This window comes from Mercenaria mercenaria, chromosome 6 (genome assembly GCF_021730395.1).
Source record: "Mercenaria mercenaria strain notata chromosome 6, MADL_Memer_1, whole genome shotgun sequence".
Taxonomy (NCBI): Eukaryota; Metazoa; Mollusca; class Bivalvia; order Venerida; family Veneridae; genus Mercenaria; species Mercenaria mercenaria.
Genome location: NC_069366.1, coordinates 67594124 through 67610919, shown reverse-complemented (window position 1 = coordinate 67610919; position 16796 = coordinate 67594124). Strand labels below are relative to the sequence as shown.

At 34.6% G+C, this 16796-nt stretch overlaps 2 protein-coding genes across 4 annotated transcripts in view; one reads left to right on the top strand and one right to left on the bottom strand.

Annotated features, from left to right (window-relative positions):
• The window catches only part of LOC123548523 (sodium-dependent noradrenaline transporter-like), a 214771-nt gene that overhangs the window by 39011 nt on the left and 158964 nt on the right, over positions 1–16796 (bottom strand). For both annotated transcript variants that reach the window (XM_045335839.2, XM_045335838.2), the window contains exon 2: positions 2794–3274. In XM_045335839.2, coding sequence (XP_045191774.2) covers positions 2794–3274 — 481 coding nt within the window. The remainder of the gene's footprint in view (positions 1–2793; positions 3275–16796) is intronic.
• On the top strand, positions 5409–16260 carry LOC123548525 (uncharacterized). Of its 2 annotated transcripts, none has more exons than XM_045335842.2 (5): positions 5409–5710; positions 9124–9255; positions 10050–10203; positions 12384–12512; positions 16117–16260. In XM_045335842.2, exons 1-5 carry the CDS (start codon positions 5535–5537, stop codon positions 16120–16122), a joined length of 597 nt encoding a protein of 198 aa, XP_045191777.1. In that variant the 5' UTR covers positions 5409–5534; the 3' UTR covers positions 16123–16260. The 2 variants fall into 2 exon arrangements, with proteins under 2 accessions (XP_045191777.1, XP_045191776.1); XM_045335841.2 differs by having other exon boundaries at positions 5410–5710; positions 10047–10203.

Sequence of the window (16796 nt, the reverse complement as noted above, 5' to 3'; positions counted from 1 at the left end):
AAGATACGAATATACAAAATTGTAAATTTCTCCTTTTCCAGTATTTTCATGTGTGCTAAAATCCGTTTAACAACCTACGTTGTAAGTTGTCCTTAACCGTAATGGTGGTGGTGGTGGTGGCGGTGCTGCTGCTGGTGATGATGATGATTGTAACCATTAAATCGTTCTCTGCTATGGCGTCTAAGGAACATTTATGTAGTAGATACGTGCATTAGTTATATATTTTAGGTAAAATATTCATTTACCTTGATAGGTGCTCTTTCTTTCTTATAGTTTACTAGTATATAGTATCACACCCGTTAATCGGTTGCGAGCAAAACAGTCAATGACAGAAAACTGTTCTTCCTCGCCACACAAATAATTTGAACTGTGCTATACCACCACACTTTCTTTCGACTTTGTTATGTTTGAATGTCTTTAACTCGTTGAATATTTCGTTTTTGCAGGATAAAAGTTAAAAAAATATTCAAAGCAAACATTAATTTTAAGGTTGACGTTAAACCAATAGACCTAAATTGAAAGAGGTAGAGCTGTTAAATATGCTGCGACAAATGTTCGTTTTCGCATTTTCTTTTTCAACAAAAATACACTATTAACTCACCACATGGCTTACTGAATATATCTTAGTTTCAAACGAGAAACATATGGTATGTTCTTCATTCATGCTACTTTTTATAGAAACAAAAATCTTTAAGATATTTGGCACCAATTGGTTGTTGGATCGAAATAAACTTACCCCAATACAGATCCCGTCAAAAATATCGGAGTACTGTTTCGTCCGCCACGAAATGTTTTGCTCGCAACCGGTTTACGGGGGTGTGTATAGATTTATGAATTCTTGCACACCGGACTGGCGTTTCCGGTGATTTTACCCATGCCGGCAAAACCCATCCAGATGACTCTCGTTCCGTTAATGGCAACTAACACGTCATGCACTGATTATATATCGTAAAACTAAAATACGTAAAAATCAGGTAGATCTACCTTAATAATTTCTCTCCATTCCTTATAGTATATTTCTCGATTTCGCTACAAACGATAAAACATATAAAGTGTAACTTTGTTATTGTGCGTCACTAAAACGTCATGACGTCACTTCTGTTTACGGACGTTAATCTCCCGCGCTTTGTGTACATACTATTCTATAAGAAACGGTGCTCTATTTGCTTTATTTATTCTATTTTTTTTTATATACGGTGAGCAAGAAAAATAATCTGTCAGAATAAAAAGCTTATATTTATACGATATGCAAGAACAAATATCAGTCATGTGTTTACGAATCGGATAAAAATATCCGCCCCTCTGCTATCTGCGCATGGGCGGTAACCCGGCAAGCCCCGTAACCGCCCAATGCGCAGGTGCCTTCAGGATTATTAATAATGTTACGCTACAAATAACAATACTACACCGAAAGAACCGACAATGAATGCCTTATATCATTACGCCATTTCCGTTTAATGGCTTTATTTTCCCCGCGTTTCTTTTAAATACACTACCGTAAGAAATAATACTTAATCAATAAAACAAGTCAGTCATTCATTTTATTATTTGTACATCACGATTTGCAAGAAAAAGAAATCATTGGTTATGCGGATCGAAATATCCGGCACTCGGGTAATTGCTCTGTTAACGGTTTTAATAAAAGTCAGAATTGTGTGATCGTAAATTATGTAGTTTGAGCGATTATAATTTCAATTACTTTTTTTTGGAAAGAGAAAATTTTAAGCAATCTCAAACTTTAATAAGAAACAAGCTATACATGTAGTATAAATTGCATTTAGGGTAATGTATTGCCAAAAAAATGACTAATTTATATATAATGCTTTGTAATATCTTGAAGAATCATGTTTTACTTAAATTAAATAAATTCAAATGGGTTATAAGTCTCAAGAATAATTCACTCGGGCTATGATAATTCACTATGTCCTTCTGAAATTATTCCGCGGACGTATAACCTATTTTCGTGCATTAATAACGTTAAAACACGGGTTTTTTTTATATATTATTTCCTAATTAAAGAGAAAATCAATGAAAACCATGTCTTTGAAAAGATAAACAAGTCATTCAAAATTTCCAACTTTTGTTCATGTATTTAAACAATTTTGTTCTACCGTACGAACAAAATACCACTCCATATTATATATATAGATAAAAGATGTGGTATCCTATAGCATTTTAACCACAGATATGAACAATATTTAATTAAATCTAAATGTATCCAAATTATCGGCAGATGGTAGCTATGAAAGTATAGTTACTGTAATAAAATAAAAATGCAAAACTCTATGCCAAACTATTTTTATAAGTCCGACAAGTGCTTAGATATGAAAATCAGCAATTTTAAGTTCACCGAACTTTCCGTTTAAAATTTGAAATTATCTCGTTCTCCGACAGTTAGAAACTCGACGTGTCTACAAAATTTTGTGAAACTCTTAAGACATGATTACCGTCCCTTTTTACATTGTGTGTAAGGAAAAAAATATATTATTAGAATATAATTTCTAAATAAGCGCAGATAGATAATTCATTTGAATGAGTTCCTCTGCCTAGAATAGCCCTGCAGTTAAGAGGGGAACAACTGATATATTATTGTCTGTCCCTGCCTTGTACATTCAATATGTAATGTCCTTCTCCATTCCTGTAAAATACGGATTCTGTGAAACTTGTGACTTCTCCATTCCTATAACATCGGAACGTTTTAAGTGTAATTTCTCCTCCCCATTACTATGGCACTAACAGTAATACTTCTACCAGTAATATACCAAGAAAGGGAAATAATCAAAATATAATTACCTCCCCCGTTTCTATAACACAGATACGGAAACCGCCATACATTCGACAGATCTACAGCGTAGCCAATCACAGCTAACAGAAAGTCCGCCTTGTGACCCCAATCCTCGTGCGGCGGCCGATCTAAGGATCGAGTGTCACTCTGCCTATCTTGGTCATCTTCCTTACCTTCATCTTCATTTGGTTTATCACTTTTATTGCTTATCAAGGAATGGTTATCAGCATTGTCTAAATTTTCATAAGGCGGGGGTAAGTCATTGTTATCACACACGTTTTGAAATATTTCACCATTAGAACACTCCTTTGCTAAATGTTCAGCCACTCGCTTCATCTGATGATAGTTTTTGTTTTCATTGTCTGTGTCAGTTAGCGGTGCTGTAGTACTAGAATCAATGGGCTGGAGCTCAACGGCGCTGTCTTTCTCCGGCATTGTTTCGTCTTCTTCCTCTTCCTCCTCGTCGTCGTCGTCGCCAGAACCGTTATTCTGAAAAACAACGTCGAAATTGTTACTCAACCTTTCAATAGGTGACTCGTCGCATAAAATGTACCGCTGAATAACACTTTTTAGATTTTTTTTTTAATTTTAGCAACGTTTTTTTCCTTGGTATACTTTAGCATTTTACTTTTAAGAAAAAATAACCAAACCCCTATATAACACGAAACCGAGTCTTGAATGGTTACTCATTTGGAAGTTTTTTTGCTAGAAGATGGTTACTTTACATATGGCAAACTTCATTTGTTTGCTTTTGATAACTAGCAACTCTTACATTGCTTTTGTGCGGTCTTGTTAACATACATATGTGATATGAAAAACAAAATCTGCAATTATTTGAAAGTGAAACAATTCGAGATAATTATTTCTCTCTAATTTTGAAATGTTCAGATCTTTTTATGCATTTTCTCAATGTCACTTTGCGGTTACTCGAGTTTTATTCCTTAAAAACTAAGTTCTCTGATATGTCCTTATGATATCGTAAGAAAATATTGTGCGTGCATTTTTATCGCGTAAAATCATGTCAAACCCGTTTCCCCACCTGTTTATCAAAACTGTGAGTATATCCACGCCCGTTGGTTTGAAACTGTCTAAACCAAATAATGGCGTTGTATAATTTCTCAAAACAACTCCCAAAGGTAAAGCCAATCACTTGCGACACATTACCAATGTTTAAAGTATTTTGTTAAGTCTTCGAGTTCGGCTGTCTTCTGACAGCGACAGATGCTATTCTGTTTCTAGAGAATGCCATGAGTAGCTCTTGACATGTTATAAGACAATCTTTTAAGAGCTTGTTGCTCGAATTCGCACTTATTAAGCGTCTCTAAGTAGTGCTTAATTGCATAACCGGTGCTGCGTAAAATTTGCCAATTTGTTTATTCTACTCAAACATGGCCGCTGTCAATCTGTCGTACAATTTTCAAATATCGTATAATTGTATTCTCTGTGAGATGTTTCTCAGCGAAGGATGTCCATACTCGAGGAATTAATAGGAAGGAATTGGTAGAACATAAATATTTCACCGAAGTTTAGAAAAAGTACATCAGTTTCTGACACGTGTTTATACTTTTGGTCTAAAAGAAGACTAGAGTGGCTTTTAATCGAGGTCAAGAATCTTTAACGATGAGTGCACCTCTCTAACTTGTTATGTTACAGGTCACGAAAACATCTTATTCGCAGCTGGGTTCAAGAACATCCTCAATTTGACGTAAGAAGAAGTTTGCTTTTGCAACGATTTTGGACCTTTGACATAAATACTAATACTGTGTAAAACTACCCGAAAAACAGACTGCCAATAAAAATCATGTTAAAAATAATTTTTAACATGAATTTTCGGCCAACTGGCCTTTATCAAAAAAGTCAATATCTTTTTAATTCAAAACAGAAGTTTTAAAACTTAAATTTTGACAACAATATGACCTGTCGTTTTAAAACCTCTTACAAATGCATGCACTTTTCTTAAAAAATAATAGCGCAGAGTCCAGTATGTTTCAATTAGCTACGATTATATATATCCAATAGACTATGGTGTTTCAAAATCAATTTTACAGGTGTACAGACTAGGTATACGAAACTTTTAAAATTTGAATCGTTTTAATATTAAGTGCAAGCGTATAATTTTCATCATAGAAATATTTTGTGAATATATAAAAATACTGGGCCCTTGAAAATAATAAAGTAAGCTTCTTCAAGATTTTGTATCTTTTTAAATTATTAATATATTTGAACCGCGCCATGAGAAAACCATGCGCAGGCTGGTCTGGATCCATGCTGGTCGCAAATGCACTATGTTGGATTTCTCATGGCGGGGCTCAATTATATTTTTAGAATACTAACTAAGATATTCTGAAAGTTTTGTATTGATCCAGTGGCAAATGGGTATAAAATTGTATTTTTTTTTTTTCGAAATTTTAAGGTAAGAAATGACTGAAATTCGAAAATGGAAAACACGGTATAAAGTCGATTTTTTACCATGCAAGTAACTGGAATATCTTAAGATGTTTAACATTCATTCTATCATCTTGAGTTCTTTATAAGACGACGCCGACCGGTAATTTTAACACAGGGGACGTAACCAATATCATGATGACGTCATGACGTTGATGTCATGACATCGGCAGCAACTGACGTCGCGTTGTTATTGTTGCTTTGTTTTCTTTAGCGGACATGCAGTAAGCGGGAATCTGACATGATTTTTTATTGATTTTACACGATAAATGAAAGCGACAGAGTAATCTGCGGAAATCTAGAAATGAACGCTATTTCGCAAACCGGAAGTGTAGAATACCTAAGAACTCTGCGCTTCTGGAAAGCAGTAGAAGAAAAGTACCACCAGAGAAAGCGACAATGGATGGAAGCAAAATCACGTATGATTACAGCGAAATTGGCGTCTATCAGAGCCCGTAAAGAAATGGAGCAAGCGAAACGGTACTATTTTATATATATACCGTAAACTTACTCTAAAGTAATTTGATTTCGTTGGCTTCTATATTTCATGGTTCTGACTAAAATGGATATTTCGTGGAGGCTTGAATTCATAGATTTCAGCTTTTAGACATAACTTCTATTGGAATCGGCTGTTCGTTGTAATTTAATTTCGCAAATTGCAACAACCAAGTATTTAAACTAGAAGTAAAATAGAAATGACAAGATTCTATTTTGAAATGTAGTATGCAAAGTTGGGGATTTCCTTGAAAAACAAAATACGAGTAATATTTGTCTGTATATGAATACGATTACATAACAAATTGTCTTTTTATCAAAAGTAAATAATAAAATGTCTATTTTAATCATGTCCAATCGTCTTAGAAAGGAAAACAGAAGACTACCGGTACAAATTCAATTTTCCGAGACAAACAATACGTCTACAAATATTTGTCCTTCGCCTGTGATGTTTAGTTATTGGCAGTTGTTAGTTACCTGTGTAGCCGTGGGGAAGCCAGGGAGAAAATGTGAAAGCCTGAAAAAACATGTATGACTAGCAAAACAAAATAATTTAGTTTACAAAATTTACATGCGGCTAATCATAACCAACCTTTCGTCAGCTGTCAAGACAAATGTTTGAAAACATTTATCTATATATACAAATTAAGTGCATAATTCATATATTTCAAAAATGAGCAACTGCGTTTATGAAACCCTTAAAGAAAGAAAAACTGGTTGATGAATTTTATAACACCTGCTATGCTGAATGAAACATAAGAAAAATGATGAAGATTAATTAGTTCCTGGCGGTACATCATTTCACCATTTAGAACTGTTTATATAATTAGTTTTCAAGTTCGAAATTACTTTCTAATTGCTATTTTATTCGAAATACTCCGGAAGATATTAACCATTTTTGCTGCCAAAATTTTATGTTATATCCAAAAATATGATAGTATTTCGGTGTCGCAAAGTGCAAAGATATTGTCTAAGTACAACAATAATCTGGATAAAATATGCAACTTCTGTTTCCATTTAATAGAAAATACTTTTTGTTAAGATTATTTCACATATACAAGGAACCGAAACAGAAATCCGAACCAATGTCGTTTATATTTTGTTTCGGAATCGGCAAGGGTTTTCACATATACACCGAATATAGGTCCGAACCTCTGGGTAAAGATGTAAAGAAGCATGCTCACACATGTGAAGGCGACGATGATATATTATTGCTTGTATATTACTCACACAAAGGTGCCGAATTCGCGGAGAATGAAACAGGTACATATGATCCGTAAACGTTGCCAATACTACAAGCTTGTTCAGGAAATGCATGAGGATCCTGGACCATTTTTCGACCGACGTTTAGCATCACAAAGAAAAGTAGAAAGGCTTTACCGTTTTTCACATTTTCGGGACTGAATTAGTATCAAACTAGGATTTCATTTCGTGAATTTCGGTTTGGTCTTACTTTTTGACTTGGTTTTGGCGTATACGCGAAATGGACCGTTGTTCATTTCATACTACTTTTTAATGTTTTTCGTGCGTATAAGAAATTGCCTTTAACCTTTAGTCTGCTGGTGGAAAGTAATTCTGCATTTGAGACCAGTGCAGACCAAGATCAGCCTGCACTGGCTGATCATGGTCTGCACTGTTCGCTATTCAATCAGTAAATTTTCAGTGAACACTCCTTCGAATAATAAATGGTACTGCCCAAATTGAATGATGCACCAGTTTTAGAAATTTAGCAGAGTAAAGGTTAAGACGCAAAAAGTAATACATAACATTGATTTTCGGCTTTATTTTGCTAGATCAGGATATAAGTTATTATAATTCTAAGGGTAGATGAAGCTAGACATCTTTAACAAGATGAAACACTGTCTCAAAGAGGATTCTTTTTGAACCTTATAACACAATCGGGCAAAATGTAGTAGATTAGGCAGGGCTAAGTTTGTAATTGAAAGATAAGATGGACAACGTCTCTCATGCCCTCTAGTACTACACAAACTTGAACGGAAGTATTAACAAAACACGATAACTGTGGCATTTATTTACTTATACTGGATCAACCCATAACAATGAAATAGGGAATCAGGTGGACACATTACATGACAAATATCTTGTATCGCAAAACCGATGTAAGGAGCGGCGTGGTCTAGTGGTTATGATTTGTAAGCTTACGGTGCTGGTTCGAATACAGGACGAGCTACTTTTTTTTAACTTTTCTAACATGTTTTTACCTGGAGAAGAATACATGTAAAAGTATTTGTATCATGATTTTCTCGTGCACTTATACCAAGTACTTATTGATATTTTCAGAGGATCTCATATTAGAATCTATATTAAATCTATCAACATTGCAAAATGAATAGAGAAAACTCTTGCAAGAATGAAAGAAAAAATAAATACAAAAGACGATATAAAAAGACCTGCAAATATGGAATTAGTAAAATCATTTCAAAAAAGGACTCGAACCTACACCATACAAACATAAAAAGAATAGAGATCCAACACACTATCCACTTGACTACAAATCTGTTTTAGAATGACGCATCGTGTCTAGAGTTAAGAATACTACAATATACAAATTAACACCACTTATCAGAAAATACACCCGCTTTACCTGTTTTTGGATTTTACCAAGTACCGTTAAAATAAAATTATTGCGATCCATTAATATATGAAACCGATTCGTTAAATGCACTCAACCACAAATTTAACAACACTGTTTCACGGCCAAAAATGTATTTTTACCTGCATGTAAATTTCTGACTAATTGTTTTTACAATACAATGTTGATTTCATAATAATTTAAAGATCCTATAATATCATTTAACAATCCGTCTACATGTAATGCAAACATTGAAATTTCAATCAGTTTTGTTGTCCAAAAATATGGCTAAAATTTACAATAGAAAATATTAAAATGGTATGGAACGATAAATTAAAAACTTTCCACCCTTAAAGTTGTTAAGAATGATATGTGATATGAATTGTATTGTCCCACATATAAAGAGAGCTCGACACATCATGTTTTATAAGACACGGGCTGTTTGGTACCATGGTCATGGATAATTTTATATGTCTTATTCATACACACCTATACCTGTGTTGTAATAGTGCAGTCTTTCAAATGAAATATGAACTTTGGGCATAGAAATTCAGAAAGCATATAACTTGAGATAATGAACCCATGGCGAGTACGTATTCTCGTTCGGCAACGTAACATAGGTCAATGCACAAATAGCTTCCGTAAATACCAAGGAGTGCCGAAATCGCATTCGCAAAATACGTAATTTGCAGACAGCTATTATTACAGGTCCGCTACCTTAACAAAAAACATGAACCTCAGTCCACTATAATTATAATCACTATGGAAACGTAACGTCTGTTATTCTGTCCTAATGTACTTACAGGGAAGGGGGTAATATGTTCGATACTGGACAGGGAGAGGCCCCACAGTCCGAGTACGAGTACGATGCCAGGGATGATGAGTTCTCGGACGTTGAACCCGACATGTTTATGGACCCTGCTGATAGATACTACAGGTAAAACCCATTTTAACACTATAGTTATATACGGGCTGTCGGGTTAAAAAATACTCATACGGATAGAATATTCTTGAAATTTTCTGTGTAAGAAAAATGTCTGTCTCCTGTCACATTAAGAGCGAAATATAAACTTTGCCATTCAACTCGCATGTTTTACTTTACAAATAAGTAAATCATCAGCCTTTTTGAAAATAACCGGCGGACAATATATATTGTATAATTGTGCTACTGTTTTTTGTATATGTCAAGTTTCATTACAAAATCAGCAAAAAAGGTTGGTCACATAAAGAAATTTCAGTAATAACGCATTGTAGTATAAAATATTAATCTAAAGTAACACTCATTTGAGACGCGCCATGAGAAAACCAACATCTGCAACCAGCATGGATCCAGACCAGCCTGTGCAGTCTGGTCTGGTCAGGATCCATGCTGTTCGCTTTCAAAGCCTATTGCAATTAGAGAAACCGTTAGCGAACAGCATGGATCCTGACCAGACTGCGCGGACACGGTCTGGATCCATGCTGGCCGCAAATGCACTATGTTGGTTTTCTCATGGCGCGGCTCATTTATTCAACATGTAGAAAACTCTCAAAAGCGTTAGCCGCGCTATCGAAATTTGAAAGCTAGAATAAATTTAGCTATTCTTTGTACCAAATATATCAAAATATTTAAGAATTTTCGATATCTATCATCAGTTCCTATTTGTTAAAAAATGAAATTTTGATGTTGCCTGGAGTTATGTCCCTTTAAAATTCAAATATGAATTGAATAAATGTTACTCGCTACAGTAGTTTGGATGCGGAATCATGGAACCAGATACGAAATGACATTATGAAGGCACAACAACGAGATGATGAGCGGAAGAAGAAGTTCATGCGAAGAGTCCTACTGGCTATTTTGATTTTGTTCTGGCTCTTGGTCGGCGGATTGTACTTAATTTACAAGGTATTTTAATGGGAATGTACGATAACTAAAGTAATTCTTATTAGTCAATTGTGTCTCGTTTCCTGCGCATTATTAACATTTCCTTCGCGCAGAAGGTCGTACTGTACGCTGTTTATGTCTGAAACCCGCAACGTCGTTTGTTTTAAAGACAAAAAATAATCTTTGCAAATAACGTTTAAAGTAACAAAATATCAACTATCTGTTAAATGTTTCAATGTTAACTCATTTGTCGAGGTTACCGACTGTTGCAAGTGTGCATGCGCGCTATTTCCATTCTGTCATATTATTACATTTTACAATTATTTAGCGGTTACCTGGTTATTGCAACTTATTTTCCACACAAGAAAATTGCAGTTTAGCAGAATCTGTATTATCTGACATCAACTGGTACCAAATAAAATGTAATAAGAAAAGGCATGTCAGGTGGAACAAATTGTAAAATGAAAAATGTCAAGTTCTCTTTCCCGTTTTTTATATATTCCGCAGGTTATAGCTATATAATTTATATCAGAAAACAAGATTAAATCTTACCATCTTTTCTAACCATCTTAAATCATGATATAAAACACTAGACTTTTCAACTGTGCAATATGACCAAAATGTGATCTACAAAAAAAAAAAGAGTTTACACCATTTATAGCAGTTTTTAATATCTTTATTAGTCTACTGCTGGTTGAAAACCAGTTTCGGGGACTATAGGATTGCGCTTTTTCTTTCGTCATTTCGTCATTCCATCATTCCGTCTGTCCGTCCGAAATTTCGTGTCCGATCCATAACTCTGTCACTCATCAAGGGATTTTAATATTACTTGGCATTAATGTTCTCCATGATGAGAAGATGTGTCATCGCATAACCTGAAACCCTAGCTCAAAGGTCATTTTCACACTTGAAAGGTTTTTTCCCCTGTCCGATCTGTAACTCAACAATCTATGAAGGGATTTTAATATTGCTTGGCACAAATGTACCCCATAATAAGTCGATGTGTCATGCATGACTGCCAGACGCCTAGCTTAAAGATCAAGGTCACACTTGACAGTCAGATGTTAACATGACATGAACTGGTTCTGGTTCGTGTCCGGTTCAGAACTCCGTCAGCCATTAAGAGATTACAATAGTACTTTTCATAAATGTTTTCCATAATCATATGCGCAACACCCAGACCCTAGCTTTAAGGTCAAGGTTACACTTGGAGGTCAAAGGCCAACAGTGTTTTTTCCTGTCCTGTCTGTAACTCAACAATCCTTAATGGGATGTTTATAACACTTGGGACAAATGTACCCCATACTAAAACGACATGTCATGCGCAACACCCAGACCCCTAGCTTTAATGTCATGGTCACACTTCGAGATCAAAGGTCAATAGGGTTTTATTCCTGTATGGTCAATAACTCTGTCATCCATTAAGGGATTACAATTTTACTTGACACAAAAAATTCCCATAATGAGACAACGTGTCTTATGCAAACCCTTATCTCTAACTCAGAGGTCAAGGTCACAGTCGAAGGTCAAAGGTCAATAGGTTTATTTTTCCTTTCTGGTCCATAACTTTGTCCTCCACTAAAGAATTTTAAAATCACTTGATACATATGTTCCCCATTACGAGACAATGTGTCATGTGTAATACCTGCCCCTAGCTCAAAGGTCAAGGTCATACTTGAAGGTCAAAAGTCAACTTTTTTTCCTGTCCAGTCTACAAAATATTTTGATATAAGCTCATGTGTCATATGGACCGAATTAAAAATGGTTGGTATATTTTTTTTCTGAATTACTTCCCTATAATATGATTTTCTCATATTACCCCTGTAATTACAAAACGAAATTTTATCAAAACTGAAACTAGATATTTTTTTATTTATAGATGTTATAAACAATCAACAACTGTAGATTTTTGTATATGCAAATTTTAATCAAAATGTTGTGTTATAATGTATATTTATACATCATTGAAAAATTATCAGATCATTATGCAATACTGCAGTAGAGAAAATTAGTTGCCTTCCAGTAGGGAACTTTGTATTGCGTGGCTATAGTTCATTCACTTGTTACATGCACAACTTTTCAAAACGGTAGAAAAAGTTCAACATGAAATGATATTTTGTGCAATGATGAGCCATTTGACAAATCTGAACATGTTGCGATAGTGATAAGCAGTCCATGTTTCCATTGTGTATTCATTGTAGGCAAGCACCCAAGCAACATTAGAATCGTCCATCGAGCGCCCAGCAGCGTGTGTCTTCCAGTGTGACAAGAAAACAGTAGTCGATGAGCTCGTGCAAATTGTTTTTCCACCAGTAAATATTGATGAAGAGGTAAGCGAATTGTTGCACAAAATTAACAAACTTTTAGTTAATTGTTTTCAATTTTAAGACTTTAGAAATCATTATTAGGGAAACTACGCAGAAGTTCAGAAGTAAAACAAATGTTGCTTACAGTATTCAAATATTGGATGGCTTGCTCGTGGTGCCAAGAAAAAGCCATTTAACAAGTGTTTTATTGCATAATAATCATAGCACACACTAGAATGTAAATAGATGAATACAATGTATGAACTTGACTGGAATGCTACTGGCAATCGTTTAGTTAGCTAGGAATAATTACTCAATTAATCAACCGGCAGTTAATAAAAGCATTAATATGAATTACTGAGCATTTAATGAAAGCACAATTAGGCATAATCTTGAAATTCCTCGGCTGATGTTGACGTTATCTTGTGAGAAAGTGTTGGTAAAGTCTCGACTGAGTTAAAAGCCAAACCCTTTTAATATTTGAAAGAATATAGATCAAAGACCACAGAAAGGTTGAAATTCGTATTTGAACTGATACGCGCACGTGGGATTATTTCTATTACCATAAAGCGCCTCTGGTATCCAAAGTTAGGGCATTGATATTCTAACGTAATTTCGCAAAAAAAAAAACGAAAAAAAAAAACGAAAAAAAAAAAAAAAAACGTTCAATTTAATTTATAGGACAATAAACACACGCACAATCGCAAGTACCTTATCTAAACCGCCGGTTTATAGTTTGTCCTATTGGCTTTCTGTACTTAAATAAAAATTTGTTGGGTTAGTTAAAAAATGAGAAAATGAGAAAAAAGTGCCATGGAATTTGTAATAAAATACTGAACGGCTTTCAGATCAGTAGTTGATACTAATTGCCTTCGGTCCTTCGGAACTCGGACATTAGTTTTGAATATAGTCCGGCAGGCCATTCAGTAAATGTATTACTACTGTGTGGCCAAAGGCAATATCTGCATAAATCATTTCAAAATTTGAGAAAGCAGGGCAAAATCATGTGGCCTAAACAAAAATACCGGCATTAAGTGTACCATTTGTTTGCAGAACGATTTAAGATTTGAAGATGCTTTTTACCAGTTTTACGACCACACACTTAGTCTAATGCTTCCATTTTACTATACAAAAGATAATAAAAACAATGTAAATTTGTCGTAATACAGATGTATTTGTTCATTCCTGACATTTTACGTTGTTTTGTTGTGTGTGTGTTTTTTTTTGTTTTTTTTTTTGTTTTTTTTTTAATCAAGAACCCAGATATTGTTATTTACTCTACGTTTAAATGTGAGCATTTTTTACCATTGAGCATAATAAGCAAAGGTATTAAAGCTTTTATCATTAATAAGGATGATAAGTCTGAAATCTTATTCTTAACTGACCTGTAAGGAATGTGAGTGTTCGCACAAAAATCATAGTCTTTACCGTGAGAAAAGGAATTTTAACTATGATTTAATTTTCTTTTTTGAAATTTTGATTGCCGATTTTCACATATTTTATTCTGAAAAAACGAAATGAGACCACACGTGTTACCTCCGTTGACATTATTGCACAAGTGTTGTCTATACAAGATGTAGAGTGCGTGTCAATATAGAACTATAAGAGGCATGCTAGATTATTTACCAAACACTGAGAAAATAAAATAAAATATCAAGTCAGACATTGACAAAATGCTTACAATTGCTTACACTCTATTCCTAATCCTCACATGTTCGCAAGATGCGAAAATTTCCTTTAAAACTGACATGTTGTGTGATCTTATGTCACAACAAAAATTTATGATTTTAACAATATTTTTCTGATCCATTTACATCTTTTAAAATCTTAATAATTTTTTTTATACCGATGTCTGAAACACGCAGTTATAAAGACTGTTTGTGGTTTAACTTGGCACTGGAATGAAAAAATATCGCTTACTTTTTGCTGTTTATTCAAGATTTAATTCTAAACAAAAAATTAAATTCGATCATCATTTCCATTTCCCCGCGCCATTTTGTGGTTCAAAACTGATATCCAAAACAGCTGAATACATAATTAATTTCTTAGAGGAGTCTGTTGATGTCTCGAAATAAATACAGCATCGATAACACTTTGATAATTAGAATTTTCTTCAAGTTAAAACGTTCAATGAAAACAATTAAGGCACACAATTTAGATATCAGAGACCGTTCACAAATTTTAAAACTTTTAAATTGTAGGTGCTTAAGTATATTTTGGCAATATTTCTTCTATTACATCGTATGACTACGTATTTTATAAAAAGTAAATTCACTCAACGAAACGTTATTAACTGCTGGTGAATTAGAGCCATTTTAGTGTCTAAAGCCACATGAAATAACTCTAAAAGTTTGTAAGAATGTATACTTCTGTAGTTAACATTTTGCCAGCATTCAACTGATTGGATGGAAAATATATGAATTATGTGTCTTCCAATCATTCACACAAAAAACATGTCAGAAGCGTATGAGGGAGGTCATCTATTCATTTATTTCAACGTAGGATAATGCAAATACTTTTCAACCATTCTCATAAAAATACCATATACACGAAAATATTAATGGTGATGTTACAGATGCTAAATGTTTTAAGCGAAAAGCATAGGTTTGTAGCAATAAAGTAAACGAGATGCTAAACACAAATTGTTTTAAGTTTGTTTTTATTATGCCCCCGAAGGGAGGCATATAGTTTTTGAACCGTCTGTCTGTCTGTCGGTCTGTCGGTCTGTCAGTCTGTCGGTCTGTCCGCAATTTTCGTGTCCGGTCCATATCTTTGTCATCGATGGATGGATTTTCAAATAACTTGGCATGAATGTGTACCACAGTAAGACGACGTGCAGTGCGCAAGACCCAGGTCTGTAGCTCAAAGGTCAAGGTCATACTTAGACGTTAAAGGATAGTGCATTGATGGGCGTGTCCGGTCCATATATTTGTCATCGATGGATGGATTTTCAAATAACTTGGCATGAATGTGTACCACAGTTAGACGACGTGCAGTGCGCAAGACCCAGATCCGTAGCTCAAAGGTCAAGGTCACACTTAGATGTAAAAGGATAGTGCATTGATGGGCATGTCCGGTCCATATCTTTGTCATCGATGGATGGATTTTCAAATAACTTGGCATGAATGTGTACCACAGTAAGACGACGTGCAGTGCGCAAGACCCAGGTCCGTAGCTCAAAGGTCAAGGTCACACTTAGACGTTAAAGATCATTTTATATGATAGTGCATTGATGGGCATGTCCGGTCCATATCTTTGTCATTCATGCATGGATTTTAAAATAACTATGCATGAATGTGTGACACAGTAAGACGCTGTGTCGTGCGCAAGACCCAGCTCCATAGGTCAAAGGTCCTAAACTCTAACATCGGCCATAACTATTCATTCAAAGTGCCATCGGGGGCATGTGTCATCCTACGGAGACAGCTCTTGTTTTAATCAGTCTTCTGTGATTTGGTATTCATAAACACGATAACGTCTATAGAGCAATTTCGGATGTAATCATTTAAAATTTGCATAACACAACACCAGCAGCCATTTGTTTGTTTTAGCAGGCTATTGTCCTTGCAGGTCGTCTGCGTATTTTTTACTTATAATCATTCCATTTTGTGTTTTGGTCTCGTTTCAGATTTGAATGCAACCGAAGACTAACAAACAGACTTAAAAGTGATATAGCAAATATGTTACAATCATTCATATTTAATTGAAATTTACTTGTATGTGATTTATTGTTAAGAAATTGATGTTACTTGTATTAAATTTTACTTGCAAACTGCTGTGTTTATGATTCATTTCTGAAGACAAAACTTATAGTAATTTTGAATTAACAGGTGCATTCATAGACGCTGGCCCCGAGTATCCAGAGACAGAAACTTGTCTTTATGAATATTCAAATTTTAAAGCCCAATTAATCAATAAATTAAGGGTTGTCTTGGTTTCCTGTGAGTGCTTATTATAGAATTATTAGACATAGACATAGACATAGACATAGACATAGACATAGACAACACTTTATTTCATCTCAAATCATATTACACGATGTATGAGCGAACAGTTGCTCTAAATACAATACAATTATACGTGACATGGTGTTATTAATTTCAGTTCTAAAAAATGCTAGGAAGTAGAATTACATTTTCACTGATTGGACTGTTTTGGGGGTAAGGGCACAGCCACATTACAGCAAATAAGTATTTTACAGTACTGCGAATGTGTCTCCAGCCCCATCCCAGTCCTACACGCAAAACAAATACCATTTTTATGATTATGATCTTTTTTGGAGCATTTCGTCAGCGGGAAAGGGAAACT